General features: G+C 39.5%; 1 protein-coding gene across 6 annotated transcripts in view; it reads left to right on the top strand.

The window, feature by feature from the left end:
- TNIK (TRAF2 and NCK interacting kinase) overlaps window positions 1-24089 on the top strand; it is a 341917-nt gene that overhangs the window by 281108 nt on the left and 36720 nt on the right. For 3 of the 6 annotated variants that reach the window (XM_054580502.1, XM_054580492.1, XM_054580519.1), the window contains 6 exons: window positions 1132-1371; window positions 4005-4111; window positions 13051-13214; window positions 14409-14506; window positions 15330-15353; window positions 20905-21089. In XM_054580502.1, coding sequence (XP_054436477.1) covers window positions 1132-1371; window positions 4005-4111; window positions 13051-13214; window positions 14409-14506; window positions 15330-15353; window positions 20905-21089 — 818 coding nt within the window. The remainder of the gene's footprint in view (window positions 1-1131; window positions 1372-4004; window positions 4112-13050; window positions 13215-14408; window positions 14507-15329; window positions 15354-20904; window positions 21090-24089) is intronic. The other 3 variants (XM_054580511.1, XM_054580498.1, XM_054580527.1) reach the window with 2 other exon arrangements.

Below are 24089 nucleotides of genomic sequence, written 5' to 3'. Positions count from 1 at the left end.
GTTCAGAGATAGAGTGTCAGACGTGGCTCGTCTCTCCGGGGAGCTTATCCTCTCAATGGAGGAGGAGACAAGCTTACATGGCATTGACAGTGAAGTGTGAGCTATGCTAATGGTGAAGTGCTCTCTGAAATCTAGATTTTTTTTCCTCTAATCCTCACCTGAGAACATGATTATTGATCTTTGGGGGCAGGGGAAGGAAGGGAGGGAGAGAAAGAGAAAGAGAAACACCATGGGTTGCCTCCCATAGGTGCTCGGACTGGGGATCAAACCCACAGCCTAGGTATGTGCCCTGACCAGGAATCCAACCCGTACCCTTTCAGTGTATGGGATGATGCTGCAACCAACTGAGCCACCCAGCCAGGGCTGAAGTCTAAATTTTCATAATTTGTCTTAAAGAGACAGATTTCCACCAAAAGACTGCATATCTTTCCTGCATGAAAAATATCACCACATGCCAAATTGTGAGACTTAGAATTCTAAAAAAATGTCTTGCAGTTAAGAGGAACATAGTACCATAGGTGGTAAAAGCCAGTTGAAGACAAAGCAGGATAGCATAGCAGTTAGGTAAGTGTACTCTGGGGATATGTGTGGGTTCCAGTCCAGGTTTTGACATGTTTTAGCTGTGACGTCTCAGATATTACTTAACCTCCCTGCACCCTCTATTCTCATGTGTAAAATGGGGAAAATAATTGTGTCAATCTCATGATGGGTTTACTGAGTTCATAAGAAGTAAGATGCCCAGAGCAATTCTTGTTTTACAGCACAGTAGCACTCTAAGTCAAGGTCAAAGATTTTAAAGAATGACATTTCTAATTAGAAGAGAAGTACTTATAAATGTACTGCTGGTCAATAAATGTTCACTAAAAGTTGTTAATATTACTATTATCACGCTTATTTCACTGACTTCTTAGCAAGTAAAGCACTTAACTTGCAGCCCAGAACTCTGGTTCAGCCCTACACATAGCCCTGAATGGAAAATTTTGAAGAGCTATTCAAGGTATGCTGTAGACAGGCTTTACATACTCCAATTCTGGTGCCCTAAAAGTTTATTTTCTCTTCCACTGGGTGAGGCACTAGTTTGTCTGTTTTTTTCTTTTAATAACCCTGCTCTGATGTTGGTTTGATGCTTAGATCCCACATCTGGTAGCTGTAAAATCCCAGGGACCTGCCTTGACCGCCTCCCAGTCAGTACACGAGCAGCCCACCAAGGGCCTCTCTGGGTTCCAGGAGGCTCTGAACGTGACCTCTCACCGCGTTGAGATGCCGCGCCAGAACTCGGATCCCACCTCAGAAAACCCTCCTCTCCCCACTCGCATTGAGAAGTTTGACAGAAGTTCTTGGTTACGACAGGAAGAAGACATTCCACCAAAGGTAACATTGCTGGGGTGTTCTTACTGTCATCTTCATCATCATCATTATTGATGATGATCATTATTATTATTATCCCTATTCCAGACCTTTTGTAATAATGGACATCCTGCCAAAGCACTGTCCCTTGTCATGTCTGTTTTGGCCCCTCCTCATTCTCAAGCTCTGATTTGTATAATCTTTTATCATTTCTGACCTCAGTTTTCCCCAAAGAAACTGAGGCTCAGGTTGATCAAAATACTTGGAAGCGCATAGCTTATATCCAGGATTAGAACTCTCAATCTTAAATATTCCAAACTATTTTTTTACTATCCATTTTAAGAAAAAGAACAATAGATATTTTTATTGGTGACTGAATCTATTATACATCTAGACAAATTAAAAACTTTCAGATAAAAAGGAGAAAATTTATTGATTCCTATCTTTAACAATACAAAGTGAAACCGGATTTCAGGTGGTCAGAGAATAGTATTGCTCCCAGAATATTTTAATTAGCCCCATATAAGGAAAGCTCTTTCTAGGCCAGGTCATAATTTAATTCCAACTTTAATTCATTACTGAGGAGAAAACTGTAGGGTAAAATGACCAGTTACCCCCCCATTGGACAGAACAATCCTGAGTTTGGTTTCTTTTGTTTTGTTTTTTTCTACAAAAGTTTGTGCTCGTTCCAAAAAATATCCTGAAATGTGCCCATGCATCTTACTGCAGACACCCTGGAAGTCTTTCAAAATAGTGGAGAAATTTTTTACATCAGATTCTTCCTGATTTAGGATTTCCCTTTCTCCTGAACTCAGCATAGGGGCGGTGACAAATGAGCTAGTCCATAATTTCTAGTGATCAGTGCCATTGTTGATTCCAGAAAAAAATAAATAACACAATAATAAAAATAGATAAGACCACATGATTTCAAATATTTTCCCTCATCTTCCTCTCAAAAGGATATTATATGGGGTTTCCATTATTTTGAAAATGAAAGGAGCTAATGATAGCTGTTTGTCCGCATTCTCCTCTTTGGAAGCAGGATGCCATCAGAATCAGAAAAGGTTATTTCGGGAAGAAGCTTTAATATGGAAAACAGGGTGGGCAGAGGAGCAAACCAACACAAGAGCCAGGGAATGGAGAGCAGAGGCGATTGGTCCCCTCTCTAAAAATGTGCAGACACACATGGGTAGCTCTGGGAGAACAATTTAGAGCAATACAAAGATTGCAGGTTTTAATCATTCGTTACACTCTTTCTTCTCCACAACTATTTAAATTTACAAAATGATACAGGAAAATCAGTAGTAGTATTAAATTTGAGCAGGTAGGAGCACTGATTTGATCATTTTGCTTCACATCTTTCTAAGTCTTTGTATTAAAATACATTCTAATAACTAACAAAATTTATATTAATGTTAATATCACTATATTGATAAATTAAAACAAAGCACATTTTAAAAATATCTAGGACAAAAATGCAAAAACACTTTAAAGAGACTCTCCCCCCCCCAAAAAAGGAAGAAAATCTGAAGCACCTGACGAATGTTTAACCCTCTTAGCTGTCATGGGACATCTACATTTTCATTTCTAGTCACTTCCATAAGTTAAATTTTCCTCCGACTCTCCCCTCATGTTGGACTCCTTTAACACACTTACCATATTTGATTTCATTAAAAAATGTTTCATAATGCCCTGGCTGGTGTGGTTCAGTGGAGTCGGCACCAGGCTGTGAACCAAAGGGTGGCTGGTTCGATTCCCATTCAGGGCACATGCCTGAGTTGCAGGCCAGGTCCCCAACTGGGGGCACACAAGAGGCAACCACACATTGATGTTTCTCTTCCTCTCTTTCTCCCTCCTTTCCCTTCTCTAAAAATAAATAAATAAAATCTGTAAAAAAAATGTTTCATAAGAGAAGGTATACTTGAATTTTGCCTTAGGCCCTTGCCAGATTAACTAAAGTTAATTTTCCTAGAGTACCTCACAGTCCAATTGGTACTCAGTGTTTTGAAGACCCTTCCGGTATTTTCAGTATTAAGCCTATTTTATGTTATGTTTGCAGAGTAGCCTTTCATATCACAGTGTCCTGTAGTTGGTTTTAAATTAATAATTGCAAGTTGATGAGGAAGTGGACACATGCAAACCTATTGCAGTGGTTTCTCTGAGCTCACTGACATGTGGGTTATCTCGCAAATGCTAGCCTGATACCCTAGTTTCTCACCAGATTTCATAATATCCTTATCTATCTGTCAGTTGTGATGTGAGCTAAACATGAAACTTGAATTATGGATCCCATTTGATATAATTTCCAGTGATCAGGTGAGTTTATGGTACCCTAAAAAAATGTCTGGTATCCACCACTCTTACACAAAAGAAGGAACTCAATGAATGAAAATAAATTACCTTGATCTGTTTTTAAATTTGTTTTTAAAATTCAGGACCCTTCTCCTTAATGGTTGCTGAATATGCCTCAATGGCTTTTGTTTGATTTTATTTAGGGAGTTAAATTGTTCTTTGAAAAAGGAAAGATGTTTCTGCCCTGTTTCTGAGAATTGCTGTAACTCCTGACAAATCTTTCGGAAGGAGTGGGCTGCTTTCCAGGCCGTAGCTCCTGGAACCTGTTTTATGGAAGATGTTCCTGAATTCTGCTTTTATTTCAGGTGCCTCAAAGAACAACTTCTATATCCCCAGCGTTAGCCAGAAAGAACTCTCCTGGAAATGGTAGTGCTCTGGGACCCAGACTCGGATCTCAACCCATCAGAGCAAGGTAAAAGGCAGAGGTGTTCGGGGGGGGGGGGGAGGGCCCCCGCCCACCGTTGTCATTATTGCTGTCCTAAAAAATGTTTGTGTTCCTTTTTCGCATCAGAGGCGTATTGACTGGCCACCTGGACTGTAAGCCTTGGCAGGCCAGAGCACAGGCCTTTTATTTTTTTTTTAGCAGCCTTTCATAGAAATCAGTGTACGGTGGGGGCTCATGAATGCATGAATGAATGAATGCACCAGTGGATAAATGAATGAATGAGGCAACCCAGAAGCCAATCAGGGGTGCCTTCTGGGACAGTTTTAAAAATTGGAGAGTAAAGTGGTAAATCTGGTTGTAGTATCCCAGTCCATCGCTTCAGAGACCATTTTATAGGATCAAGAGAACAAAATGGCCTGGTTTGCGGTGATTTTTAACATCAGGTCAAGCAGTATGCTCTGGGAACCTCTGAGACGTAGGAAAGTAATTGGCAAAGAAATGCAGTAGTGACCAACTGCAGAGCTTCCCTAAACATGGCAAATTGCAGTAGGATCCGCTGTCATGAAGAAATCCCCTCTTTGGCATTATGGAGGGTCATGGAAATAGTTATGCTTCCACTGGTACTGCGTGCTCTCTGAGAATTTCCCATCCATGATGTGTAGTCCTGCAGTCAGGAAGTTGCATCCACCTACTAGTGGGTGCAAAGGTCTCAAGAGAAGCTGGAAAGTAAACAGCATCTTCACAGTATCTGAGCAGATTTCATGTGGTAGCAGATGCTGTTGGCTGCTATAGTTCCTCAGCTTCCCTCAGATTTTTCATGATGAATATCCCCCCTTTTTAGAACCCACTGAAATAGCAAATGGCCTCTGCTGAGACTATAAATAGAATGAGCTTGGACAGGCTGTTTTATCCTTCTTCATTGTGTTCATGATAAGAGAGGACTCTCTCTTGCTAGTAAGGAAGAGAGACTAGATGATTATTCGTATATATCTTTAAAACACGGAATGCTTTTGATCATAAAGCTCTCATTTTCCACTTCACTTGAAAAGCCTTAAGAAAGGGTCAGTCCATAAATAAGAGGAAACTGTACGGAGAACATGAATCCCTTTAGGGCAGAGAAGTCAACCCATTCTCAGTGGAGTACCAATTGCAGGAAGCTCTGAATGAGCCATTTTTGTCCAGGGACTTGTCCGACTCACGCTGAGCTGGTGTTGCTAAAAGCAGCGCTGAGGGTGCCTGAGCTGTGCCCTGACCAGAGGGCCAGCCCGGGCTTTCTCAGTTGCCCTCTTCAGCGCTTAGAAGCCCCCTTTATCACTGCTGCTTCCCCTTTGAACTCTGCCCTGAGGCTCTGTTCACTGAATCAGTTGCTTAGAATTTTCGTTGCTTTAAATCAAGCATCGTTTCAACTTTCAGTCTTTTTCCTTCTATCAACCAAAAAGAAAGAGAACTATTATTATGTAGTCAAATTAAAAGCAGCCCTTTGTTCCCCCTGAAGTGTTATTTTAATGATGTCAGGGCCTAAGATGGTTGACGTTTGTTAGTCAGTGGCTTGGAAAACACACACTTTTCCCTCAAAACCACTTAAATATTGTATTTTGCGCAAAGAATGCAGACTTTGTGAGACAGCTAACATTTTTCTGCTTACAGAGGAGGTAGGGACGAAGTGAGCTAAGAGATAATAATCATTTACCTACTGAAAGTCAGAGGGATCACGGAGGACAGGGAGGATGGAGAGTCCCCATCTTTGCCACATGAAACCATGCTACAAACACACCTGTTTCTAGCTATCACATGTCTACAAGGGACCACATTTAAGATCTGAGTCAGACTTTGCAACTGCACTTTTAAAAGCTTGGGGATTTGGTTTATTGTGATAGAGATAGCTTTCATTCCTCTTTGCTGCATAACAAAGCACCCTAAAACTTAGTGGCCTGAAATAATAACAATTTATTATTTCTCATGATTCTATGAGTTTGCTAAGCAGTTCTGTTGGTCTCACTTGAGCTCACTCGCACAGCTGCACTGATCTGCTGGGTCAGCTGCACCTCCACGTGGTCTTTCTTGCTGGGCCTCTTTACTGTTTGCACATCTCTTTCCAAGAAGGAAAGCCCCGGCACACAAGTGCATTTCGAGACTGCTTGCATTGTCTACGCTGATGTCTCATCGGCCTGCACAGGTCACATGGTCGAGCCCTGAGTCAGTGGGCAAAGGGCATGGACACTGGAGGATGTGGTCACTGGAGCCATTACTGTAATACAGAGACCCTCCTATGTTATGACGGTCTGCATGAGGTCTTCAGAGTGCTTTTTGTACTATTTGTCAGACAGCTGCCCATCCGTAAAGCTATAAAAAAGGGCAGCTTTTAAATAATTCATCCTTTATGCTTCTAAGCTACCCTTTTTGCAGTTGGTCAATATTCCTTCTTGCCTTCCCAGCCTTTTTCTGACTCTCAAGGGAAACTAGAAAACTAGCACATTTAGAATGGATCCCAAGAAAGATTACACATGTAATAAGGGACAGGCTCAGAATATTTTGGTATTTTTATTTCATTTGCTAAATTCAACCAATGTATATTAAGGACCCACTACGCGCAAGGCAGTATGTTACCTTGGGACCAAGAGACTCAACCAAGGCTGCCTGACTCTGGTGCCCATGGGTCAGAGGATACACCTGCTGCTCTTTGAAGCTACAAGTATTATTAGGGGCCAAATTCTATTTCTTGAGTCTCCAAATCACCACTTGGAGGAGAGCCAAAATGAGCAGTTCCGCCTGTGATTATTGTAACATGATTGAGAAATAAAGCACTTTTATGTTAAACCAGTGAAGGAAAAGAGTCAGAGCCTGATAGATAAGTTCGGTTTTCGCTTCCTGAATTCACAACTAATGAACTCCAGTTCCTAGGTGCAAGACCTTATATAGTAGCTGCAGGAGTGATATTTAATCATTTGGGAAACAATACGTTTTAATCAGTAAACTACTTAGTGTCCTGTATAGAAGACTCTCGAGTTAAAAAGGGCATATACAAGCATGTACTTGTAACATGAGGAAAAATCAAAACTTTACTGTTTTCAAGTAGCCTTTCCCCTCCCAGAAAAAAAAAACTGCCCATTACGTCACTCTTCCACTGTCTGCACATGTCACAGCAAATCAAAAGAGCCCTATAGAAAATGCATTTTTAAATAGATACAGTGTGGAAGAGGTACAGCTGCGCTGGTGTCAGTTGGTCAAGAAAATGTCTTTGGGCCACCTCTGTGGATCCCTGCCTTCTGCTTGGCTTGAGGCGACTTAAAATTTATTTCTTTATTCATGAAACACTCTGGAACACCTATGTGTGCAGAGTACTGTTCAATGTCAGCGTGCATTACAGATGTTAACTAATTTAAACCATATGGCAACTCTTTGAAGTAGTTAGTCAACTCCATTTTATAGATGCAGAAACTGAGATGAACACAAATAAATTACCCAAGGTGACGAAATGAGTAAGTGATAGAGCCAACATTTGAAACCTGGTAGTTTTGCACCAAAGTCCTCACTCTTAAGCAGCACGCCGCGCTAATCTGTTAGTAGTGAGTGCAGCTGTCACGGCTGCCTCGTTTTCCCAAGAGAAAAGGGGTCATGTTCTGTTGGCCGACGGGGCACCATTTGGCCTCCATGTTGCTCACTAAGTAATTTTGTGAGTCTGTTAACAGCTCATCTGAACCTTAGGGTTATTGATCTTCATCGTGCAATATTCATTCAGTACCTTTTAAAGGTTGTTGTCCCGTGGGACCTGTTTATACCCCTACCATTTCCCTACACTAGCTGGAACTAGTATCATCAAGTACTTTTAACTGTTCCCTTCCTACACGGCTGAAGACTGTGCGAAATCAGTGCCACCACGACCCCTGCCCTTCCTTCTTGAGTACGTGCAGCTGGGCCTTGCTCAGGCTGCAGGTTCAAAGGGCAGCTCCCAAATGCTCTGTGGACTCCCAAATGCCTTATGTTGTCAAGGTGATAACTCTAAATCAGGATTTGATTTGCTCACTTTTTTAAATGCTGCTTTAAAAAATTCCAGGCACTTTAATATTTAACTTTGACTCATGTGTTCTCTTAAAGAAAATTAAAATTTGATTAAACAAGTACATTCTGAATATGGAAAGATTTAAATTAAACCTGAAACCTTCCCAGTCAAAAACCAAAAACTAAATGCTTAATTTCAAAAAATAATTCTCTCTCCTATCCCAAACCTGCCATCTTACGACTCCTTTGTCCTCATTGGCTGTGTCCTCAAAGAACAAAGTAAAGTGAATTTTGGCAGTCAGCCAGTTAATTATAGACTTGGCCCACTTTGTAATCCTAATTTTATGTTTTGACTTTTTATATGATTCAAGTAAATGGAACAATTGCCACATTTTTTCATTTTACCGCATATTTTATAGACAAAGCAGCATTGTCTATGGGACGGCAAAAGTCAGAACTAAAAGTTAGCATTTAAAGAAAGCTATGTGAATGTTTTCAAGTTTTTACACATTTGGATCTGCGTAAGCTCAATTCATATGTGAACAAGAGAAATCTGTTATTTCAGGGAATTCTTCTGAAACTGATCCCCTCTATGGCCAGACCGTATAGTGCTACATAATAAGGAAGAGAAAAATATGAACAGTATGACCTTTTTTTTTTCAAAATACTCATACTTCACAAAAAAAATAAGATAGAAAAGTCTTTTTAAAGTTTTTTCCTATTTCTGTGTGTGTGGTTACGTAGAAATGAAATGCTTCTTTCAGTCTTCAGCAGCAAAAATAGCGACACTGTTGAGATCAGCACGCGAGCAGGCTCAGTCCAGAGAGGAGGGCTTGTGCTAATGAGGCCCAGGTCAGGGACTTAATGCCCATGGGAACCAATTAGTCTCACGGAGAAAACAGCTCTGAGTCCTTTCTGAGACACATGCTCATCCCAGCTGGTTCAGCTAATATCTGTGTCCCTCTTTTGCACTAGGACAGCCCTGGCTCAGGCCTTATCGTCAGATGTGACAGCAGCATCCTACCCGGTCCGCCTGCCTCTGTCCTAGCCATTTATAAGCCTACCCTGAGAGACCCATGTTCTCTGCCTGGCTTTACAGGCCATTGCTGCATAAGCCGCCCATTTCTTCGGATGACCCACTCTTCCGCATTGCCTAATGCACACTCTGGTGTTTCACCAGGCTGGTGTCCCCTCTCCACCAATAAGCTCTGGGAAAACCCCAGCCCCTGTGTCTCTGCTCAGGCTGTTCCCCCAGCCTTCCTGCTCGCCCTTCCAGTCAAGTCCTGGCTCCTTCCTGACACCACTTTGCCTGCTCTAGGCTGCACAGCGGGACTGTTCTCAAACTCCAACAATATTTAAAGACTTTCACACACAGCATACAGAGTTTTGCCTTGTTCTGTTATTTCAACGGCACATACTCATGTCTAGGATTGTGTTGTAACTTGACCGTCTGCCCTGTGACCTCTGCTCCCCGCATAGTGGTCCAATGAGTCTCACAAAGTAGGTGCTTATAAAAAGGTTTTGGTTAAATTATCAAAGGAGTGCTACATGAAAGCTGATGGCTAGCTCCTACTACTATATCACAGCCACCAGGGGGAAAACTCAGAGTTTACAGCCACACTTCTCTCAATGGATTTTTTTTAATACAAAGAAGACTACATTACCATTCCACAGGATAAAAGTTACTACCTAGAAGCCTTAGTATGCCCATCGCCTTTAATCTGCAATGCAGTTGGTTAGCAAAACAATTTTTAGGAAAAAAGTATTTTGTACTTTATTAATAATACATAAATACCTCCTGATCACTGCTATTTAATAAAAGAAGACAATGGAAAGGATTTATTATTTGGAAATTAAAGAAGATGGAACTACTTTTCTATAAAAAATGAAAAAATTGAAATAGGATATTTCAGAAGTATTATGCATGTAGGACTTTTAGGTATTCTCCAAACCAAGGGTATTTCTGGTATGGATTCAAACCTATTTTCAGTCAGTTAGAGTCTAACAGTTTTCACAAAAATAGTTACTATACAAAGCAATGCCATAAAAATATTAAGAATTTTTAAAGTTGTCGTGAAGTTTACCAACAATCACATCTGTAGTCAACTTTACTGTTAAGTCAACTTAGCAATCCCTTCACTATAATAACTTAAAACATAAATTTGTCATAAATTTCACATTCATATGATCAAAATTAATAAATTATGAGGACATTTGTTTCTACATATAATGTTTTCCAGGGCCACCGGCCATGTTTTCTAATAATCCCATATTTAAGAATTTTTATAACTCAAAGTATTTTTTGGCAGATACGTTACCACAAAGCAAGATTCTTTTGCTTTCAGAAGATACTATTTGGTTTAGTTGCTGCTATAAAGATGCCATTTCGTGGCCAGGTTTTTAGTAGACTCATCTGCAGGTGTGGCACAGGAGGGGCCCATATTATTTTCATACTTACATGTGAAACATCTGACACACAACATGGGACAGAGTTCCCGGTACACACTTGATAAACTCTTGAAATGCGCAGAGCAAAATGAGAGCATGAGCATGAAGTTGCATTTTAACATGATATCTCACTCCATTAAAATCTGCACTATTAGCAGAGATGGAAATATTGTTTGCAGAACTTAGGACATTGGAAACAGGAAAGGGGCCAATGTGACATGGTTCCTTTTAGCAGTGAGATGGCAGTAGATTTGAGCTTTGAGTCACAGGTCATTGTATTATCTATGCCCAGCATTATGTTAAGAAAAAAATGGAAAGGTCTGTGAGTTATAAACTACAAAGGAGGAGCTTTGTAGAAACCTTGAGAATGCTGCTTATTTTTATCACGAAGTCCTAAAAACCTCAGTGCTTGCCTGCCACCACCACTGCTGAGATGTCTCCTCTTCTGGTATTGCTTCCATGGCCACCGAAGGTGGCCCAGGAGGCCCTGCTCCGTTCCCTGTGCTCACTGCAGGCAACATGTGGATGCAGGTGTCTCTGTGTGCCAGGCCAAGCTGGCAGAGGGCATCACTGTGTCTTGTTCACTATCGTATCTTAAATGCCTGACCCAGTGCCTGGCAAAAACCAACAGAGCGAGTGAATAAGTACTACAATTTGGGGAGCAGGAACAATATGAAGACAAATAATACAAAAAGATCTTATTAAAAAATAGGGCCACCAACAAACTAATTTATTCTTGAATTAGCACTTTATAATAATTATTTGAAAACACACCTCCCTTTGATAATAGCCAAAGTATATAAAGGCTTCCTCCAAGAAATTTTTAAAAAATGCAGATACACCACTGGCTATACAAGCAAAGAATTTGATTAGTCAATTCGCTGAAGAGGAATTATAAATAGCAAATAAATGTGAGTAAAAATTAATGTATCTCAGTAGTAGTTTTTTAAATTGCATTAAAACAACAAGATTCAAAATTTTTTACAAATTGCCAAACTGCTCATAATAAAGCATGTGGTGAAAATTCAGCAAGATGGACTATCCCATACACTGCAGTGAAAACTGGTAATAGCTGTGTATATTGACATACAAACATGCACACACATACCGCCAGTTCATGCCTTTTCACCCAAGAATTGCAATTCCAGCAAAGGCAAATGTGATTGGATATTTTTATGCATGTAGATAGCTATTTTAGTGTTATGTGTCATAGCAGTGTCTTGGAAGCATGTTAATGTCTAACAATAGAGGAATGGTTAAACTAATTAATGTGTTTACTGGACTACTATCAGCTGTTTTTTAATTGTATTTTTTTCATTATTGTTTAGTCCCCTTGTACCTCTTTTCTCCCCACAATCACCACACTGTTGTCCATGTCTTGAGCCTGTTGTCCTTTTTGTCCGATCCCTCCACCGCCTCACCCCCACGCCACCCCAGAGCTGCCATCCTGCTCTCTATCTATGAGTCTGTCTCTATTTTGCATGTTAGTTCAGTTTGTTCAATAGATTCCACATATGAGTGAAATCATATGACATTTGTCTTTCTCTGCCTGGCTTATTTCACTTAGTATAATGTTCTCCAGGTCCATCCATACTGTCACAAAGGGTAAAAATTCTCTTCTTTTGTACAGCCATGTATATTCCATCATGCAAATGTCCCATAGTTGCTTTATCCACACTTCTACTGATGGACACTTGGTCTGCTTCTGTGTCTTGGCAATTATAAATAACACTGCAGTGAACATTGGGGTGCTTATGTTTTTTCAAATTAGTGTTTTGGGTTCCTTTGGATATATTCTCAGAAGCAGGAGTGCTGGGTCAAAAGGCAGATCCATTTTTAACTTTTTGAGGTGTCCCCATACTGCTTTCCACAGTGACTGCACCAAGGTGCATTCCCACCAGCAGTGCAAAAGGGTTCCCCTTTCTCCACATCTTCACCCCCCACTTCTGTGTTGACTTACAGATGATAGCCATTCTGATGGGTGTGAGATGATATCTCATATTGTTTTTAGAAGCATACAAAGCTACTCACAATGCAGTGTTAAGCAGAAAAATAGCAAGCTGTGAAACTGAATATACACTATGCTTCCATATACACAAAAGAAAAAAGATGATATACCAAACAGTAAAATATAATTGAATATCTCCTAGTTCAGAGATTGCATGTGTTGCTTCCTTATTTTTATCTTTGAATATTTTTCAAGTTTTTCTACAATGAGCACAAGATAAATGGTTTAAAAGAAAGCCTCCTTTGAAGATTCTCCATTTCAGATCTAATATCAACACTTAAAGTGTGATGACCCAAAAGTTGGATCAAGAGTTCATGCCATCCAGATAGTAACCTGGCTAGGAGCTCCACAGAGAATGGCATGACTATGATTTCCATTGACCACTTTAGTTCAAGGTCACATGAGCATTCTCTTTATCCCTTGGCAATGAGATAGGACTGGCTGGACTATGCTTATGTCTACCAAGGGCAAGGTCTTGAGAGTGTAGTATTGTGCTCTGCCATCCTTGCAGCAACCCTGACCTCCGGAGAACCGAGCCCGTCTTGGAGAGTCCCTTGCAGAGGACCAGCAGTGGCAGTTCCTCCAGCTCCAGCACCCCAAGCTCCCAGCCCAGCTCCCAAGGCGGCTCTCAGCCTGGATCACAAGCAGGGTCCAGTGAACGGACCAGAGTGCGAGGTAAAGCTTCCCCTAACCTTCCCTGACAACATGGCCTGGTGAGGAGAGCCGTGGGTGGGGAATCAGGCTACTTCCTGCCTTCTGTGATACGTGCTCCCAGCATGGCCACCTCTGTGTGATTCTGAAGATATGCTTAACTGCTCTCATCCTCAACATCCTTAGAAGAGTGGGCCACCATTTCCAATTATGTGACATTCTGCTGTGGACTAAATTCTTTCTAATCATAGACGCCAATGTTCTCCAGAGAGATAATAGAATATTGGTAATATTCACTTACCAGTCACTGAATTTCCATTTCCATGGGGAGAGTTTCCTCTACCCCTAAATACCCTCTTCCCACTGTGCCATTAGTCCCTTTTTTTGTATTCTGAACATAGCTCACAATACTAGTTATTTTTCAAAGTGAAATTCAATAAAGACCAATGTAGAATACACATACACCTGAGAAGAAATAAAATTTTGACTTAAAAATATATTTAACTCTTCTGGTTATTCCCATTAGAGAGGTAAAAATTAGCCACTGATCATTTAATTCAAGTCATCCATCATTGTTCAGTTTTCATTAATGAAGAAGCTTGTGAAAAACTTACATATGCCCAGCTAATTATCCACGACAACACATTGTTTCTAGCTAATCTAAATTTACTCTTGCTGAATAACCTTCTTCAAAAGAAATTTTGCCTCCAAGTAATGAAGACCAAGACTTTTTAAAGTGCAGTTTGGTAAATATTAACACACTTTTCTTAGCCTTTTCACTAGACACAATCATAATTTACCTTCTAAATCTTTTTACAGTTTTAAATAAAGTCACTGTAGGTCCATTTTGAAAAGGTTGACATCTGACATGTGATGCCCCAGTCTCTGACCTGAGATATGGACCGGCCTGTGGCTGTCCGTGTATATATCCTTCTCATATCAGTGGCACGCAGCCCACAACTATGGATACTGTTGTTGCCTTGATTCAAATATAAATTTACTTAATTTCGTGACTTCCAGGTTATGAGCCTAAATGTGTTTGGTTGATGTAGTTTGCCTATACACTTACTGTTTTTTCATGGATTTACGTGAGGATGTACGTAAGTGATTGGGTCAGCTGACTGATCATGAAGGACGACTCCCCACAGAACTCCTGAACTTCAGCCGGCACTTTCTGGTGATCATTATCTTTCTTGGCCCTCTGCTTTTTTCCTGTAGCCAACAGCAAGTCGGAAGGATCACCTGTGCTTCCCCACGAGCCTGCCAAGCCGAAACCAGAGGAATCCAGGGACATAACCCGACCTAGTCGACCGGCTGTGAGTGCTTTTCCCTCCAAGAGTTTTAAATGTTTCATTTACCAGAGAACCCACAGGATAAAGTAGTCCAGGATACACTCATGAGTATGAAACAAAAATTGTTGTGATTAATAAGAAGGAAGCATCCGGAAAGAAGTCATACCTGATGAAGAAAGAACTGATCTTGGATTTCTTATCTGCCTTTAGGGATTTGGTGATCATTAGCAAATAGCTCATATCATTCCATAATTTTTACTCTGCCGCTTTGGCAAAAATATGTTGAAATTAGTAGTTAATGAGACTGGGGCACTTTCTGTGGGTTTCTCTTCTGAATTCCTCCCTTTCCCCATATGATTTTCCATATAAATTAATATTACAATTTTCTGCAGCCGCTTTTCATGCCTCTAGGACTGAATTTTCAGGACCAAAAGCTGATAAGCACAGTCCGACAGGGGGCCTGGGACCAAGACTTCCGGCTGCATTGCTAGGGCTCGACAGAGCCCGAGTGACCTTAGAGACAGAAAGGAGAGCACGGAGGCTGAAATTTGAAAGTTAGAAAGTGTTTTGGGAAGAGTTACTATCCACTTAAGTTTTCTGAGAACATTTTCTATGAAATAAATGTGACGTCTTTTTGGTTCACTCTGTTTATGACATTTTAAAGTAAAGGAGTATAATGAGAGTAATAATGAAGGGAGTTTGCACCTTTCTGGGATGAGGTTCTCTTTGCCCTTTTGCACTTGTTGGTTGTGTACTAACAGTTCCCATTTTGTATCTAACCAACTGCCTTTCTTCTGGCTTTTTTCTTTCCTGTGGATCCTTCTGGATTGGATTCTTCTTATGTCAGAGCTATAAGAAAGCTATAGATGAGGTTAGTATTACCTTTCCTTGGTCATGTGTTCACAAAATGTAAATAAAAGACTGATTTTCTGATGCTGACATTCAGAAAAGTGGCCAGCTGTGTCGCAGATTTAAAGTTCACTCATTTGGAGTGATCTGTTGGGAAGAGACCCCCTTCAATAGCATCTAGTCTAAGACCCTCAGACACCAGTATAAAGTTCCAGAGACCTTCCTCTAAGTCAAAATGTCACTTTTCCAATGTGTCAGTCTGGCTAACAATAAGCATTAGTGCTTTGTTATTGGCAGAGTTTCTCGTTCTAGTATCTCCCAACAGCAAACCCAAGCTTTTAACCTGTGCTCGCCAGGCTTGCTAGAGGATGGTGGTTTTACTAACAAAGAAAAGAGACATCATCCGGGGGCACTCTGAGTTTATAGAGTGTGATTTGTGAACAAGCAGTTACTGGGTATTGTTAGATTAATTTTGCGGGACATTAACTACGGCATCAGCAGCAACATCAACTTTAGTTAATGAGTACTGGCGAGCTAAGTGACTTTATTTCCTTATTCATGGAGCATTTTTCCATTAAAAAAATATATGGCTTTGTCGATCTTAAGTAGCTTGCAAAGAAGAATGACTGTCTTACTGCTGTTTGTCAGACCTGCATGAATACAACATAGTGGAGTTTTTGTTGTTGTTGTTGTTGTTTTTAAGAGACAGGCCTTGCAAAGAGGCCTAACTGCATGGAATCTGAAGACTCCCATTGTGGCTTTAAGGCTGTAGTTCTGCTGAGCATCGTTTTTGTGAAATAATATGAAAACAAGCACTGGTTCTGGGGTCAACAAGCCGCCTTCCAATCCTGGCTCCCCCAGTAAATAACGAGCTGGGACCAGCCTATAATCTCTCTGGGCCACAGATTTCTCATCTGTATAATGAGGACAAAAACACATGTTGCCTCGCTCACAAGATTGTTTAAAATCACTCCAGATCGTGTGTGTGAGAGCATTTTCTGAAGTGTGAAACACTGCGTAAAGCCAAGAGTTGTCCTCATATTAAGGTTCAGGCCAGAGGCACAGGCTGTTTTGGCAGGTGGGAGAAGCATGCTTCTATGCATTGGATCTTTACCCAAAAGCTTCACTTTTTCAGCATTCTGACTGCCTCACCACTCAGGGTGATTTAGAAAGTAATTTTCATGGCTAAAGGATAACTGCTTATAAAAGAATGAGACCCTACCTGTCGGCAGTGTGTGGATGGCACTTATAGAATGGAAAAAGGGCACGTATGTAATTGTTCTGTGCCACAGCCTTGCTCCTTTCCCTCATAATAGTGACAAGGACAGAGATTATCACAGTTTTTATCAGTTTTCTCTCAAAGAATTGAAGAAAGAGAACCCAATAAAATGGTGTGTATGTGCACCACTCAAGGGAAATCTCACAAGTCCAGAAATTGCCAGAGAGGTGGCTGTCATGAGGAAAAAGTTTCTCAGGGACTTCATCTAATTAACCCAGGACATTTAAGGATTTTAAAAACGGCTTCATTTTGGTATACTCTAGCACACTGCACAGAGATGAGAGGGAACAGCAGAGATATAAGTAACTATAAGTAATGGGGTAGTGAGGGGAACTGTTTCCCAAAATCTCTACGGCCATGTGTGGTTAACAAAAATCTTGCAGGTAATTCTTATAACCCTACCCCCTGAGTATCACTATCCAAATCACTAACATACAGAATTACTTGGTTCTGCCTAACTCTGATTCTCAATCAGGGACAATTCCTTCCCTTCCTTCCTTCCACTTAGGTGACATTTGACTAAGTCTGGAGGCAGTTTTGATAGTCACAACATGGATATGGGAAGAGAGCTATTGGCATGTTGTGTGTAGAGTAAGAGATGCTACTAAACGTCCCACAGTGCACAGGAGAACAACCCTCACTAGGGCGTTACCCAGCCTCCGGTGTCAACAGTGCCGCAGTTGAGAAACCATGATTTAAACCTGCCTCCCACCTCCATTTCGATTTTGATAAGGCTTCTCTCTGCAGTGACTGAATTGACTTTTGGATAACCCAGGATTGAAATTAAAAGTCTTAAAACTCTTTCAAAAATTTGTTGCTAAATTAATGGTTTGATTTTTCATAAAAAGCCATCTGGGGGAGTGCCTATTAATTTGGCATTACTTTTCAATGGAATATGAGATTGTGCAGTATAGTCTGTGACCATTTCACACAGCCTTTGAAAATGAATGCTCTTTATAGTTTAGCACAATGAAATATATGGCTTGAGGATCACAGCACAAGCAAACACTGGCTTTACCACTATTTTTTCATTAGTATTTAGGAATCTGAAAAATTCCAGAGCACATCCAGTTTGGAGACTTTAGTAGTAACTAGATGAGCATAGTGAAGTTAAGTAACTTCCCCAAGGCTGTATCTTTAGATTTCCTAAGAAGGAAAATAAAAATTTAATACGTAAGGAAAAGACCAGCCTTAGAATCTTTATCACATTAATAGATAAAAAAATGGAACTAAAATTTGAATAAACTATATTATTTCTTAAAAGAGCATCCTTTTAGGTAAGATATTCATAATTGTCAGATTAAATAAGTCTTTTCAAATGAAAAATTCTATCAAGTTGATTCTAAAAAATGTTACATCAAAGAAACTGTTGCATAAGGGCCTCTTAACTATCTTCACATTTACCCTGTAGTCAAAAAATCTTACCATTTTGCCATATTTCCTTTATAGTTATGCACTCTCAGTTATTTTTATGCTAAATAGCACTTTTTCCCTGTTTTAATACTTTTTAGCTCCAGGCTTGAGACAGTCAAGCAATAAATTACCACAAAAACTCGTTATATGGAGAAAATTGGTATTGTCAGAAAATAAAATGTGTGAAAATGGATCTGAACCCAGTGGTATCACTGTTAGATCATGCCTGTTTCCCATAACTTTGCTGTCATACATATTTCCAGAGTGGCTCAATAAGAAACAAAACTTCAACTAAATACATAGACTATTGGCAATGGAAGAGTACTTTTTTTTTTTTTGACTGGGGTTATTACTTTTGAATTACTTATTTTTGTTACCTAGGGATTTTCATCTATGTTTCACCCTCCAAGCTGTTACCAATTAAGCTTGAAAGGAATTTACAGTTATTTTTAATGTTTCAGTAAAGATAGCTCTTTAATAATGCAGAAACAAAAAATGTAATTAAAAGCAATATTATAAAGTCAGTCAGAACTTTAAAGTGTTCCTAAATACAGTGTTTGGAAAAGTTTAGATCATTTTAACAAGTGAGGGTTTCTTTAAATCAATGGGCTTCAGACCAACTAAATATCTCTAATTATTTTTTTAAATTTCCTTTGTCTTATTTTCGGATGTCAGAGATAGGAAAACTAACCCATGGGGAAAATGTATTATTAATTTGAATAAATCATAGCTAATATTATTATATTTTACTCAGAATTATTAACATTAGAAATAAACTATTTTAAACCATATTCTCTCTTTAAATCACAATAAAATGTAATTTTAATGACCAGTAACATTGTAAATACTACTTATATTATTTGATGAGACTTAACATGATTCTAACATATCAAAGAAAAATACAAAATAAATTTATCCAACTTATTATTATTTTAGTGGTTTGGGGAATTATAATATCCTCTTTCATTCATAGCCTTAACAAAGATTGAGGCTCTATTTTCCCAGTGTGCTCAAGTTTAGCATACCCTTCACTTTGTTCTCAGTTTGATAAAGATAAACAATTGTCAAGAGGAAATAAGAAATAAAAAGCAGAAATTTGAATATTAGTTTTTCCTATTTTGGCCCATTGACAAGAAACCAGAAATAAATTTGCATAAAATTCCATGCGGTAATTTTTCCCTTCTTTAATGATATACATTATATTTAAACACCTTTGGGTCTTTTTAATATGTATCAATTCTATTTTCATTTTCATTAATGGGGCAAAGATACTCCCTGAGACCGAGGCCACCTGTGCATGCACCCACCTGTGCGTGTGTATAAACTCCCAGAGAGCATGTCTGGGTGAAAAATGCACAAGCTGAATTTTCAAAAGCTTTTCTTTTCCAAGGACTTCAAGTGACTTCAGAACAAATTTAAAAGTCATTATTGTTTTCCCTTTCATTTCCATGAAATTAGAAAGAAATGACTACTTCACTTAACACCTTGAACTTCCTAAATTCTAGACCAAATCAAGTACCTGAAGTACTGCCTTTCCTAGTTTTAACCAGTATAGGAATGCCTGACAGGTGACAGTAAAACATGACAATCTGTTGGCTTCTCAAAATAAAATTTTAATTTTAATTTCATTATGTGCATTAATCACATTTTTTCCTAACCAGTTAGGATGGATTATCAAATGTCATTTAGATCACTTATATTGCTATAATCCTACATCAGGTGAATTAGACAAATCCATTTCTGGGTTGAAATAAAGAGAGAATATGGCCATTAGAAAACTGGGATTTAGTATCTTTCAATGAGTTTCTTTCTCCCTAATCCCCTGTCTTTCGCTGAATGTTCTGATTCCCACATGGGTCACTAATATAGGGAGAAATGGTAAGACTGATGTGAAATTGCTTTTTCCTCATTTGCATGCTGTGTGCCATGGGCAGTTTAACCCATGCAAATTAGAGCGGCCGTGCTTTTGCAGAAAATGCTTCCCTCTGCATTGCTCGGAAAGCATGTCACATAAAAGGTAGTCAGATACTCAGCACACTGCCTGCAGTATGCCTGGTGATTAAAGACCACATCATCACATCCATCAGGCTAAAGGTTTCATCATACTCATGGAAAACTGAAAAATTATCTCTTCCTTTTGGTGTTTGCACATTCATTTCAATAGTCCTCGCCAGGGTTTTTTGCCAGGTGACTGAAATTTAAACCAAAAGTAAATGAAACACCTATCATTCTGGAAGAGAACTTTTTTTGTTTCTTTCTTTGTTTCTCTTGATTAACTCAGCTCTGTGGCTATAAATTTCAGTGGCACTGGGCTTTGGGTTGGGTGGGCCATTATGTGATGCCCCTGCTCTCCAGGGAATGATGACACACCAAATGAGCCATTGTTGTAGCTGGAATCTTGGGAATTGCTCTGTTCTGTGACTGATGCTAGATTTTGGTATGGTAGCAGTCATAACAGGGGAAAAGCCATGACTGTGGCTTGGGCAGGAGTCCCGCCATACTGGGAACAATTTGTAATGCCATGCATTTTCCCATTAACCTGAGGGTGACCAACTTCACCTTCCCAAAATAAAACGGGAACCCAATGTTTGTATATATGTGTACACACACAATGCACATACACATATATACACATGTGTATTCAGAACTGAACAGTCTCAGTCTAGCAATTGGTTTTGAACAAAGTTTAAATTTATTTCATCTTTTCTAGTTTCTACACGCTACAAACATTGTTTCCTTGGTTCCATGCAGTAACTATGTTTGTAACAATTCGATATAGAGCTTTTTTCTTGTTGCTTACGCTGGAGCACTGACTTGCTGAAAGATGTCGCTTTGGTTGTATCTACAATTCACATATGCTGAACAAACTTTTCTTTTGTAGGATCTGACGGCATTAGCCAAAGAATTACGAGAACTCCGGATTGAAGAAACAAACCGCCCACTGAAAAAAGTGACTGATTACTCCTCCTCCAGCGAGGAGTCGGAAAGTAGTGATGAAGAGGAGGAAGATGGAGAGAGCGAGACCCATGATGGGACAGTGGCTGTCAGTGACATACCCAGACTGATGTAAGAGGACAGCTTAGAGGGTTGTTTGTGAGCCTCTGGCAGGATCAATGGACTTTTGGCATTCAAATTTTTATTAGAGCACATATAGTTCTATGACTCTCTCTCTGTCGACACAAGTTGCTTAGACTACACAGTGTGTCTAGGATTGCATGTGCTTTATCTGGGCACGGTTGCTGGATTGTCTCTTTGGTATTGCTTTCTTGGTTCTTGTCATTTCCAGGGCAAATCACATTGACAGGCAGACTCTTTGACACATGCCTGTCCCCTAGAATTGAAGGAGTAGAATGATGGGAATGACATCTCAGGTTTAAAATTGGCAATGTGAGACATAGTCCATCACTACTATCACTGCTAAATAAGGAGGAATGCATGTTGCAGTGTGGGGTAGCATCCCCCGAAAAAAGAATCAGGAGTCAAATAATCCTGTAGGAGATTTCTGAGTGTTTGATTTAAATCTACCCCTAGTGAATCTATTTCATCTTCTTTATTGTCTCTTTTATGTGATCCTTTTTTGTGTGTGGTCTGTGACTTTGCCATATATGTTCTGTGTCCTTGCAGGCTTCTTTTTGGATATATATCTATATTTATACCTACCTATAATTCCCCTAGTATTTATACCCTTTTTCTTTTCTAAGTGAAGGGGAAGCTCACTTTTTCTTTTTCCCATTAGACTAGATCCTTGAAAGAATCCCTCCTCTTCCCTATTTACTTCCCCAATTCAAACAAGCATGTTCATGCAATCCCATTGATGCACATTTCTCATTCCTCCCCCGAAGAAACACAGGAGCTGTTGCTCTGGTTTGCTGTAACTTTGATAGAGTGGTGCTAAGGTTTCCAGCTTCACTTCTCATTCACCTCCATTTCTTTGGTGGAGCTACTAATATTAGTCATCACTTCCATTCACTTCCTGTAGAGAAGATGCCGTTTCAGACCATATATTACTGTCCTCTCCAGCAGGGACTGGAGTCACAGGGCTGGTCAGTCCGCAGGGAATGTCATCCATTGATTAATGATCATTTCATACAAGCAATTCTGAGAGGCAGATCCAATTTCCATAGCTGAAAATCCATTCTTGTTATTTTATTGTTGACTACCCAGTTATTAACAACCATAAATATGCTAAAATATGACATTATGAAACAAGTTTCATTAAATTGCTTTTTTAACAGCCAATAAAATTGTTGTAAGAAACAAAATCACTAATCCAGAACATTTCTGTAAAATATACTGGTCCTCTCAATTTTTGTCCTAACTCAGCATTGGTTAATTCCTCTACCAGATGTTTTGAATTTAGTTTAAGCACTGAGTATACAACTATCAGTATGAGGGTAGATAATGAATTTGAAGGACTGATTAAACCTTTGCTATGTATTAGACACCATACTGAGCACACTGCGGCATTCAAGAAGTGCACACCTGAGTTCTGCCTTCCAAAAGTTTATGTTGTAGTTGGGAAGAGACAAAATTACACAAGGAAAATTCCAGAGTAAAAGAAATACTTGGTAGAACAACCAAAGACAGCCTTGGAAAGGATGTTAAATCGCATTTAGTCTTTAAGCCAAATTTTGCAAGCCTGTTAGCAGTGTCAGCCTCCTACCTGTAAAGGTAAATCCATCTCTTCCCCTACCACAGAAACATCCACCTCTCTGAAATTGCCTGACTAGACCATGGTGCAGTTCCACTCTGCTGTCTGGGACTCTCCTGTCCCTTTAGAGATCACCAGCACACAGCCGAGCCCACGCAAGTCGAGCCCGCTCTACGCTGCCACTGTAGTTTCCTATGGTGCCTTGAATAGGGATATTTATTACCTGTTGTCTCCCTCTCTGGGCTGTGAGATTCCTGAGGATGAGGACGGCGCTTTACTTATCTCTCTACTCTTAACACCTCTCATGGCATCTGGAATGGAGTTGTTTTTCAATGACTTTGGTTTACATTTAATTTTGCTAGACTGAAATTGCAAGCCTAAGCTTCAAGAGGTTTAGAGCCTAGTCCAGAGGAAGGACATATACACGTATAACTGTCATCAAGGTAGAAAAGAACATGAAGGAATATTAGATTCGGGGCGGGGTCAGGGGGAGGTTGAAGTAAAGGCCCAGAAGGTTGAGCTTGGCTTGATTGTGGGGTGTGTCGGGGGGGAAGTCTAGAGTAATGAGGCTAGAGCAAGAAGCATACACTTGATGACATAGCCATTGAGGAACCATTGAAGGTGTCCTGAGCTGGGGAGTGACACAATGAGTATTATGCTGGAGAGAAATCATTTTAGCAAGACAATGTGGAAAGAAAACAGATTAGAGACTGGTAAAGCAATTCAGGGGATCTATTACTATTCCTGAGAAATAATATATGGACTACCCTTGATGCTTAGAATGGAGGCAAAACCTAACATGGCTCTTGAAGAATTGATATATTTTAGGCAGATTGAAATGATAGTTCATTAAAGAACGTTTTCAATATTTAATTATAAATGAGACATACTCAGAGAAAAAGCAGGATACAAATGTGTGTATATTCCAATTTGATAAAAATATGTATTTTTGTGAATTTAAAATATATACAGTCTGTTCTGCTATATAGCATGATAGTTGTATGCCTAAGTTCACATATTAAAAAATTCATTATAAAACAATTATTTCTTTAGGAATAGGGTATTTTAGAATTAGAATGCTTCTTATTTACATTCTTATCACTTTCATTTTCTGTTGTTAAGGTAAACCTTTATATTTTCTACTATATATTTTTAGAGCAAAAAATAAAAATATATTGCAATATAGGTCACTACCATGAAGTGCTTACAAAATAGCTTCTCAGAAATAGAGCCCAGCCATTCAGACAAACAGCTACAGATCCTGATGTGCAGAGCAACACCTTTTTCTATGGCCAATGTTGGTTTCTTGTTTATAACATAAGGTATAACCTATAAGAGTACATGTAACTAAGATAATATTCCCTAACTAATTGATTGTACTATTACACAGGGACTCTTGCATAGAAAAATGAATT

This window comes from Pteronotus mesoamericanus, unplaced genomic scaffold, assembly GCF_021234165.1.
Source record: "Pteronotus mesoamericanus isolate MK-2021 breed Mesoamerican mustached bat unplaced genomic scaffold, CSHL_Meso_final contig_116, whole genome shotgun sequence".
Lineage (NCBI taxonomy): Eukaryota > Metazoa > Chordata > Mammalia > Chiroptera > Mormoopidae > Pteronotus > Pteronotus mesoamericanus.
Note: the sequence above shows the minus strand (reverse complement) of the source record. Positions and strands in the feature narration are given on the sequence as shown.